The 10991-nt window shown below is 47.1% G+C and overlaps 1 protein-coding gene across 1 annotated transcript; it reads left to right on the top strand.

Annotated features, from left to right (window-relative positions):
* Positions 1-1759: 1759 nt before the first annotated feature.
* Positions 1760-4531, top strand: LOC132405838 (uncharacterized). Its single transcript, XM_059990831.1, has 2 exons — positions 1760-1846; positions 2125-4531. The coding sequence occupies exon 2, from the start codon at positions 2292-2294 to the stop codon at positions 3741-3743; it is 1452 nt and encodes a 483-aa protein (XP_059846814.1). The 5' UTR covers positions 1760-1846; positions 2125-2291; the 3' UTR covers positions 3744-4531.
* The last annotated feature ends 6460 nt before the right edge of the window (positions 4532-10991 follow it).

Raw genomic sequence — 10991 nt, 5'->3', positions numbered from 1 at the left:
GCCTTAAGTAACGGTCATACCCAGCTTCTGGACGATACGAGCTCCAATGATGTGCACATTTAGACTGGTTTAAATGTAAAGGGCCCTTTTATTTTTTCTTTTCTTTTTCCCCTCTTAATAACTTTGATAAAGCTGATATTAGTAAATATGTTTTCTTTATAATTGTACGCAGTGTCTGATCTGTTACACCCAATTTCCCTCAGGATCAATAAAGTTTGTCTGTACTTCTTGCTGATGGATAATTGTGTATGGATGGTATTTACACAGCATTTGCTCAATTTGGGCTTCTGTTAATCAAACCATCCCAACTTTCCTTTTTGGTTGAACCCAAACCATACGGACCTCAGATGTATATCGTTTAAGAAAGGTGGTTTTCTCACCACTGAGTCCAGTGGCTGTTGGCAGAGCTGGCTGTGGTGAACTACATATACCTGTCTAGACACGTCCCCCCCCCACCCCCCTGCTGACTGCTCCTCAGTCTCCAGGATGTCGTGTGATGGCTTTCTTCCAGCCAATAAAAGCCTACTTTAACCCACGTCTCAGAGTTATTGATGGTGCATCACTGGCTAATGAGCCAAGTTTGCATAGGAGCTCAGTGGGGGGGGGGGTACACGTATAGCACATAAAACTGAATATTACCGCAGCACATAAACCACACAGCAACTGAAATGCTCCCGCGCACATAGCCTTTGTTGCCACGCAGCCAGAATTTTCTTTTCAATAATTTTTATTAAAGTGTCAACCTGTTTAAAAATTTCCTGCTCAGAACAATGGTTGGTCTGTGGAAAAAAAATGAGAGGGAACGTTGCTCTAAGGTGCAATGTCAAGGCATTGCGGTGTTCTTGTGTGTTAAAGATGAAATTGCTGTGAGTAAGCCTGGAGGAATTGGATTACATTCAAACCCAAATAATTTAAAATGCATGTCGTGCGCAGCACATGTAAACAGTAAGCAGCTGGCTGTCCGAGTGATGAGACCTCAGAGGTGGCAGGGTCTCACAGCCCGAGGGAAGAAGCTGTTACTCAGTTGTGGTAAACTACATATACCTGTCTGGACACGTCCCTCTGCTGACTGCTCCTGTGGCTCCTCCCACAGACCCCTGTATAAAGGCGATTGGAGGCACTGCCTCTCCTCAGTCTCCAAGATGCTGTGCTCCATTTTGCTGCTAATAAAAGCCTATCGTTCGCCTCCCGTCTCCGGGAGTTATTGATGGTGCATCAGCAGTCTGGCAGTGTGAGTCCTGATGCTCCTGTGCCTCCTTCCTGTTGGTAGTGGGTCAGAGATTGTGGGCTGATGGCAGGGATCATCAACAATACTTCGGGCCCTTTGTGTGCAGTGCACCCAGCAAATAACAAAATAGGGGAGAGGGAGACCCTGGTGATCCTCTCAACATTTTTTACTATCCTCTGTAGGGCCTGGTGATGCAATCTCCTGCAGCTTCGGTACCACACAATGATACAGCCAGACAGGACACTCTGAATGATGCTCCTGTAGAAACTTGTCAGAATGGAGACTGGAGCCTTGCACGCCTCAATCTCCTCTAAAATTGTAGACACCGATGCGCCTTCTTGACTAATGAGGATGTGCTGTCTTTACGACAGTTATTTAGTTTATAATATTTTCGCTTAGTAATTCATTCAATAGTATTTTCTAGTTAGAATTAGAAGTGTTTAAAGTGTATTCATTGCATGTAAAATATATCGGCATGCGATGACGTCACATCCGGTTTCGCCGCGTCTTGTGGGAAAACACCGGTTTGAAATTAGCGCGAGGGTGGGGGCTTTCCACGAGGCTCACCTGAGCACAAGCAGTTTTGCAGGCATGAGAAATCACAGTGAGAGCAACGCTGTAAGTTAATAGATAATCGATATATTGAACTAAGATGTTAATGCTGATCCTGTTAGAGGTAACGACGGTAGATAATGTTTATGCTTTCGTTAGTTAAAGAGTCGCGGATAGTTTGCATGGAAGTGTATTTAAAGTAGTCAATGGAGCAGGTAAACTCTCCCTGTATACTGCACCTTAGTGTAATGTAGTTATAGTCACCTTTGCAAGTATTTACACTTGAAATGTGATATTAAGGAAGGAACAAATACTGTATCAATCCTGTATTGTTTTATCAACAGTTTTCACCATATGTTAATGTGAAGAGTGAACAGTAAATGGTTAATCTTACTGCGATCTGGTTCTTATTAACTGTGGTTTATCCGGACGTTAAATTCGGCGTTTCGTTACACCCGAAGGAGAACGTGACAGTGAAAAAGCGACATTATCAGGTGTTTCAAGTGCTGCAATGTCAGCTCAATCCGGCATCAAGTCGACGCCGCCCAGCGACAAGGGCAGTAGAACGACATCAAGTAAGTCCGCACAGGCAAGAGCCAAGGCAGAAGCCGCCAAGGTGCGACTGCATTACGCCAAACAAGAAGCAGTTTTGAAAATTAAACTGGCTGCCAGAGAAGCCGAAAGGGCCGCCAGAAAGGCAGAAGCCGCCAAGGTGCTACTGCGTTACGCCAGACAAGAAGCAGTTTGGAAAATGAAACTGACCACCAGAGAAGCCGAAATCCAGAAAGAAAAGGCTGCCAGACAAAGAGAAGAGGCTGCCAGACAAAGAGAAGAGGCCGCCAGAGAAGCCGAAACCCAGTTGGAAATGACAAAAATATCGACAGAGTTGCATGTGCTGCAGCTAGAAGGAGAAAGAGAAGCTGCCAGGGTGGAAGCAAAGTACATAGAACAAGCTGAAGGGTCGCGTGATCTGACCGAAGTAAGATCTACTTTAGAAAGGACCAGACTGGAACGCACAAGCGACTATGTACAATATCAAATAGACAGGCAGGCTCGTCTCCCCTCTCCATACGTATTCGATAACTTCCCCAGCTACGAGGAACCTCAGAGAGTCACGGTTGCATCACATCCATACGAGGAAGGAAATTTACCCTCACGGCTCCGTGATGAAGTCAAGAATGAAAGAACCGACAACGCTCCTTCACCCCCACAACAGGACGGCGGGGAGGGAGAGGTTCACTCCAGGACAACAATTGTCAGCTCGAACTGTACAGAAGTTTGCGGTCAAACTCAGTCAAGCCGTTCTTGTTCCGAGATCTGCCTCACTGAGGTGTACCCTAAAGAAGCACAACAAGACATTACCAAGCGTAAAGTAACCGACGAGACGCTAGGTCAGTCAGTTTTCGTTCAAACCGAGGACGGAAACAAACTTGCACAATCAGCTCAAGATACCATTTCTTTAAAACCCAAAGACACCAAGGTCTTCAGAGATGAAGCAAATAATGGGGTTGCCCCATTGCCTATCAGAGAACCATGCCAGCGCTCACCAGATAACAAAGAGCAGGCAGTCAAACAGTTCACGTCCTTACGGAAAACCCGGAAAAGGAAACCTGAGATGCAGCAACACACCCGATTGGCCCACGAGGTACTGTGCACCCTAATGGCAGAGGTCACAGCCATTATAAACGCACAATCATTCCTACCTGTGTATTCTGACCCAGAAAACCCCTTTATACTTTCGCCATCAACGCTCCTTACGCAGAAGGCAGGAGCACCTCCTCCACCAGGAGACTTTTCAGACAAGGATTTGTACACAAAGCAATGGAGACAAGTCCAGGCTCTGGCAAATCAGTTCTGGCCTCGCTGGAGACAAAAATATCTACCCTCGTTGCAACAGAGACAAAAGTGGACAGGACCCCACAGGAATCTGGCCAACGGCCAGAATCACTGCTACATTCCCTAGCGGGGATGGACATGTCAGGAAGATCGAATTGAAGACTACCGACCAAGGCGATGTGAAAATTTACCAAGGGCCAGTTACAGAAGTTATTCTACTTCTACCCAATGACTGATTAAGAGACTAAGTTTTGTACTCTGCTCATTGTGACCTTACGAAGGTCAAGCGGGGAGTGTGCTGTCTTTACGACAGTTATTTAGTTTATAATATTTTCGCTTAGTAATTCATTCAATAGTATTTTCTAGTTAGAATTAGAAGTGTTTAAAGTGTATTCATTGCATGTAAAATATATCGGCATGCGATGACGTCACATCCGGTTTCGCCGCGTCTTGTGGGAAAATACCGGTTTGAAATTAGCGCGAGGGTGGGGGCTTTCCACGAGGCTCACCTGAGCACAAGCAGTTTTGCAGGCATGAGAAATCACAGTGAGAGCAACGCTGTAAGTTAATAGATAATCGATATATTGAACTAAGATGTTAATGCTGATCCTGTTAGAGGTAACGACGGTAGATAATGTTTATGCTTTCGTTAGTTAAAGAGTCGCGGATAGTTTGCATGGAAGTGTATTTAAAGTAGTCAATGGAGCAGGTAAACTCTCCCTGTATACTGCACCTTAGTGTAATGTAGTTATAGTCACCTTTGCAAGTATTTACACTTGAAATGTGATATTAAGGAAGGAACAAATACTGTATCAATCCTGTATTGTTTTATCAACAGTTTTCACCATATGTTAATGTGAAGAGTGAACAGTAAATGGTTAATCTTACTGCGATCTGGTTCTTATTAACTGTGGTTTATCCGGACGTTAAATTCGGCGTTTTGTTACACCCGAAGGAGAACGTGACAGAGGAGGTTTTGAGTGTTACAAGAAAGAAATCGATGGAAGAATATTTATTGTAACTGAAAAGTGAGAAAACAAGCAGATTTTAATTTACAGAAGGAAGAAAGTTTTTGGCACATTGGCCTTCATAAATTAGTCATCATCATTATAGCTTGTCACAGCAGACAGCCAGCCACTGTAGTGTTGTTTGGTTGATGTTGAGCAGGTCAGTGTCAGCTAAATCAGGGGAGAGTGGGTAGTATACTGCATTCAGGAGATGGGATGTTGTGTTGAAGTTGTACAAGACATTGTTGAGGCCTAATTTGGAGTATTCTGTGCAGTTTCAGTCACCTACCTACAGCAAAGGTGTAAACAAGTTTGAAGGAGCACAGAGAAAATTTACAAAGATTTTTACAAAGACCTGGCTTATAAAGAAAGATTGAATAGGTTAGGACTGGATTCATTTGAACATAAAAAATAGAGAGGAGATTTGATAGAGGTATACGAAATTATGAGGGGTATGGATAGGGTAAAGGCAAGGCTTTTTCCACTGAGGTTCTGTGGGACTATAACTTGAGGGTGAAAGGTGAAAAGTTTAAGGGGAGTATGAGGGGAAACCTCTTCTCTTAGAAGGTCACAAGAATGCACAAGTGGTACATGGATAGTAGGGATATGGAGAGCTATGGTCCAGTATCAGGTCATTGGGGGTTGGCAGCTTAAATGGTTTTGGCATGGACTAGATGGTCCGAAAGGCCTGTTTCTATGCCGTATGACTCCATGACTCTAACAGAACAAAGCTAACGCCCCATTTCAAAATACTAGTGGAAGGCATCAGTCAGAAATTTAACCCTTTTTCTGGCCACGTGAAACTTAATAACCAAATCTACGTTTTCTATATAGTGTCAAATTATTCTCAGGTTATTTGTAAACAAAAAAAAACACTACGTATTCTCCCTCTGTTGCTGGATATCCTGAATGCACCCCACCATTGAGGACATCTTCGAAAGGCAGTGCCTCATGAAGTTAGCATCCATCATTAAGGAACCCCACCACCCAGGGTATGCCCTCTTCTCATTGCTACCATCAAGAAGGAAGTACAGGAGCCTGAAGGCACATGCTTAGTTGTTTTTTTTTAGTAACAGTTTCTTCCCCTCTGCCACCAACTTCTGAACGGACAATGAACCCATGAATACTTCCTCAGTATTTTGCACTATTTAGTTTCTGCAATTTATGGTAATCCTTATGCCCTGCATTGTACTGCCACAAAACAACACATTTTACAACATGTGTCAGTGATTATTATCCTGATTTGGATTCTAATCCTTTCAGCAGATTGGTTTCTTTTGTTCCAGGTTCCTGCATTGGCAGTGTCCTCATGGTTCAAAGTAAATGTATTATCTGATGCACCATCAATAACTCACACTGAGACGTAAGGCGAGATATCGGCTTTTATTGACTGGAAGAAGGAACCAGGATTGAGTGTCTATCATACTTTGTCCTGGAGACTGAGGCCGAGCGTCAGGCCTCAGATCGGCCTTCAACTGCATTAAAGCGGACATTGCCAAAGCTACGATGCATGCGGTGGACGAGACCGCTCCCTTCCAAGTGGAGTGTGATGCCTCCAATTTTGCTCTGGCTGCTACCCTCAATCAGGAAGGCAGACCAGTAGCATTCTTTTCTCGCACCCTCCAAGGCTCCGAAATTCGGCACTCCGCGGTGGAGAAAGAAGCCCAGGCCATAGTGGAGGCTGTTAGGCACTGGAGGCACTATCTTGCTGGCAAAAGGTGACCGACCAGCGCTCGGTTGCGTTCCTGTTCAGCAACCTACAGCGGGGCAAAATCAAAAATGATAAGATTTTGCGGTGGAGGATAGAACTCTCCACCTACACCTATGATATCCTGTACCGGCCTGGCAGACTCAATGAGCCCCCTGATGCCCTATCCCGGGGAACATGTGCTAGCACACAGCTCGACCAGCTGTACACCCTTCATGCACAACTTTGCCATCCGGGGGTCACCCGATTTTACCATTTTGTGAAAGCTCGGAACCTGCCGTACTCCCTGGAGGACATCAGGACGATGACCAGGGACTGCCAAATTTGCGCTGAGTGCAAACCGCACTTCTACCGTCCTGACACGGCACAACTTGTCAAGGCCACACGCCCTTTTGAACGACTGAGTGTTGACTTTAAGGGCCCCCTTCCCTCCACTGACCGCAATGTCTATTTTCTCAGTGTTATCGACGAGTACTCACGGTTCCCCTTTGCCATCCCCTGCCCCGACACCACTGCCATGTCCGTCATAAAAGCCCTGCGCCAGCTCTTCACTCTGTTCGGGTATCCCTGCTATATCCACAGTGATAGAGGGTCCTCCTTTATGAGTGAGGAGCTGCGCCAGTACTTGCTAGCTAGGGGCATTGCTACCAGTCGGACCACGAGTTATAATCCCCGGGGTAATGGCCAGGTGGAGCGGGAGAATGCCACAGTGTGGAAGGCCACACTTTTAGCCCTTAAGTCAAAAGGGTTGCCGGTCTCTCGATGGCAGGAGGTCCTCCCTGAGGCACTACACTCTATCCGCTCTCTGTTATGTACGTCCACCAATGCCACCCCTCACGAACGCCTATTCTCTTTTCCCAGGAAGTCTGTCACTGGGACCACCCTACCAGTTTGGCTGACGTCCCCGGGGCCAGTGCTGCTCCGGAAACATGTGAGGAGCAATAAATACTCCCCGCTGGTAGAGAGGGTTCACCTTCTACATGCGAACCCCTAGTATGCTTATGTGGTCTTACCTGATGGGCGGGAGGACACGGTCTCCATCCGCGACCTGGCACCCGCAGGTGCAGCAGACCACTACCCTGAAGGCTCTCCGGTAACTATGAACCCTGCACCAGAGGTGACACCGTGCTCACCAGGCCCTACACAGACTCCTCACGACACTTGTATACCGGGCGTTTCGTACACATTTATACCAGGCGCCTCGCACATGCATGAAGGATTACCTGTGCCTAGTGGGCAAGAACAAGCACAACCTCCGTCCCCTGTGCAATCACCAATGTTGCCGGCATCTATGCAATCACAGCCGGTGCTACGTAGATCGCAGCGACAGATTCGACCACCTGATAGACTTGACTTGTAAGAAACTTCGCCACATGAGGTCTCTTTCAAACAAAGGGGGGGTGAATGTGGTGAACTATGTGCCTGTCTGGACACGCCCCTGCTGACTGCTCCTGTGGCTCCTCCCACAGGCCCCTGTATAAAGGAGATCTGAGGCCTGACGCTCGGCCTCAGTCTCCAGGACAAAGTATGATAGACACTCACTCCTGGTTCCTTCTTCCAGTCAATAAAATTGATGCACCATCAATAACTCACACTGAGACGTAAGGTGAGATATCGGCTTTTATTGACTGTCCTCTCCTATTAGATTCCCCCTTCTCCAGCCCTGTATCTCGTTCACCAATCCAATTCCCAGCTCTTTACTTCCCATCTCCTTCTTCCTGTTTCATGTATCACTTTGTGTTTCTCCCTCCTCCCACCTTTTAAATCTCTTTCTCATCTTATTTTCTCCAGTCCTGCTGAAGGGTTTCAGCCTGAAATGTCGACTGTACTTTTTTTCCATAGATGCTGGCTAGTCTGCTGAGTTCTTTCAGCATTTTGTGTGTGTTGCTCGGATTTCCAGCATCTGCAGATTTTCTCTTGTTTAAGACCTTTGAGTTTGCCTAGCAGTTTTTACTTTGTTATATCAGTGGCACTCATTCCTGCTCCCGAGGCCAAAGTCATGACCGGTTACTCATAGTGCCCTGTTGGTGTGTCGCTCATCTGGTGAGGTGGAGGGCTGAAAGAATTCCGTAGCAAGAGCCTCCTCTATGTGCTCCTCCATAGAGCTTCTCTCTGGGCCTGAGAGAGATTGTGTGCAATCAACCCTGCAGAGGACAAGTACCAGGTAGTTGCTCTCTAGCACGGTTGTTGGCTTGGTGTGGTGGAAGAGTTGAAGCCTTTCCCTTGCCAAATCCTTGTAGATGGAAGGGACTGCAACCAGCTTGGGTGTTGCAACTATTCCTGAACCTCCTTCTGAGAATGAGTCCTGAGGCTCCTTAAGTAGTGGGGGTGATTTGGAAGTCCTCAGAGTCTCCTCCATAGGTTCACGAGAGTCTTCAAGTTGAAACAGAGACCAAATCAGAGTCCATATCCTCTTCTGAATCCTCAGACAACAACAGCAAGGTTCTACAAATGGTCTTTGTGCTCCTGGGACTAGGCTCCAAGGATCTACGTTTAGAAGCCTTGCTCATAGATGGGACCTGGTGCCTGGATCCCCTAGGCTTGGCTACTAGAACTCCGGACTGCTTGGGCACCACCTGGGCTTGCTTTTGAACTGGAGACCCTCTCTCTCTAGACAGGGTCAGGATTTACACTGGAGCTGGCTTGTCTACCCTTGGAGGCAGGACTGGGTATCCCGAAGGCTCCAGGTTACCCCAAACAAGAGTCTGCCCCCTCATCAGCTGCTGGTCCCAGGAGGGTCAGCGGGGGGGGGGGGGGGGTGGAGAGGGTGGAACCAAGCTGAAAACATCCCTCTTGCAATGACTGGGTGATGCAGTGATCCTCCCTTCTTTCCAGTCCATGCTAGGGTTACACTGCGACTGCCAAGGGTGCCGGAGAATCGGGGTATGTGAGGAGAATCTATGGTGTGAAAACAACCATCCTCCACATGGTCCTCTACCCTCATCTGCAAAACTGATGCCTGCTGTAGGATTCGCCCGGAACCAGGAGGACGACCGTTCAGGGCAGTTGTAGGCATGGGCTGGCTCACCTTCTGCAGAGGTAGGCCAAGTCGACAGGCTGTCCCCCAGTCCAGGAAATTACTGGCTGCTTCAAAGTCCACAAAGGCATTAATCTCTTATTGGTTCTTACCCCAGGAGATTGCCACCTGTTGTGATGGAAAATAACTGCTTCTTTGAGTCTCAACAGCAGAGGCCTGGACACAGACAGTTTTAATAATAAGGAATTTATTTACAAGGGGAATTCGGGTCAACACAAGCAACTACAATATTCTAACAAAAAATGCTTAGGGTTAACACGTGTGGGGAAAGCTGGGTCAGCTGTACAAAACAATACCCTGTACCCTGTGGGGACAGGGTATGGTTACACAAACAAAGAACAAGGGAAAAGCGCTACGACAGCTATCCCCCTTGACCTTGGATAGCCACAGCTCCCTTACCAGGACAAACAATAGACCTTCCCAAACATAAATCGATGCACTTACCTTCAATGAGGTGGTCTGTAAGAGAGAGCAAGCCAGGCACATGTCTCACCTTTTATAGCATGGGGCTGGGCGAGATAATCCAATTAAGGTGACCAATAATTTAGGTGTGCATTGATTAGTTGGGACGGACCAAATGTTGATTGGCGTGTGGTGTGTCCTCCGACCAGCCAGGTGGCAGTGCGTCTGTCACGTGGCCAGTATCTCTGGATACACCGCCTTCAGCGAGACAGCAGAATCAGCAGGATTGGGAGTAACGGCTGCTACCATTGCAGTCCTCCCAACATTGAACGGTATGATCAGTTTTCCGATGGCAGTAACTTCAGACAATTAGAATCAGAATCAGGTTTATTATCACTGGCACATGACATGAAATTTGTTAACTTAGAGCAGCAATTCAATGCAATAATCTAGAAGAAAAAAATAATTAATATGTAAATCAATTACAGTTAACATATATTGAATAAAGATCATGCAAAAACAAAAATATATATTAACAAAGTGAGGTAGTAAAAATGGTTTAACTACATAATGCCTCATAGGCCTGATTTTATTCTCACAAATCAATGAATATGTTGTAAAAAAAGATCACTTTGTAGCGGTGTGCTACACGCAGCGCTGCAATAACGACACGGAGTCGGTGAGCTGCAGTTGCAAAAGAGGTTTATTCAAGCTTCGCAGCCTCGCTTTAAAGCCTTCCTGATCCTGCCCTCCCCGGGCGGGAATGCTGTAGGGGGCGCGTATTCACAGTCCCGTCTCGCGCGCGGGCTTTTCCTCCCGCTGGTGAGGCAGGCTTGGCACCCTCTTTGGGACCAGCCTCAATGCCGGCGCGCGCTGCTTTGTGAGCCGGTTCGAGTGTGCTGGGAAGTGGGTCTCCACATAACCCCCCCCCCCAAGAACAGGCAATACACCCCCCAATGTCCACAGTCTGGGTTGGACTCTGTTTGGGAGGTCTGCCTCTGCTCCACGGTGCCTGAACCTTGATCGGCTGCGCCATGTCCACATGGGCCGGTTTGAGTCGGTCCACCGTGAAAACCTCCTCTTTCCCCCCAATGTCCAGCATGGATGTGGATCCCTTGTTTCTGATCACCGTAAATGGCCCCTCGTAGGGTCACTGTAGCGGTGCCCGATGTCCGTCCCGTTGTACAAAAACGAACTTACAGTTTTGCAGGTCTTTGGGTA

This window comes from Hypanus sabinus, chromosome 2 (assembly GCF_030144855.1).
Source record: "Hypanus sabinus isolate sHypSab1 chromosome 2, sHypSab1.hap1, whole genome shotgun sequence".
Taxonomy (NCBI): Eukaryota; Metazoa; Chordata; class Chondrichthyes; order Myliobatiformes; family Dasyatidae; genus Hypanus; species Hypanus sabinus.
Note: the sequence above shows the minus strand (reverse complement) of the source record. Positions and strands in the feature narration are given on the sequence as shown.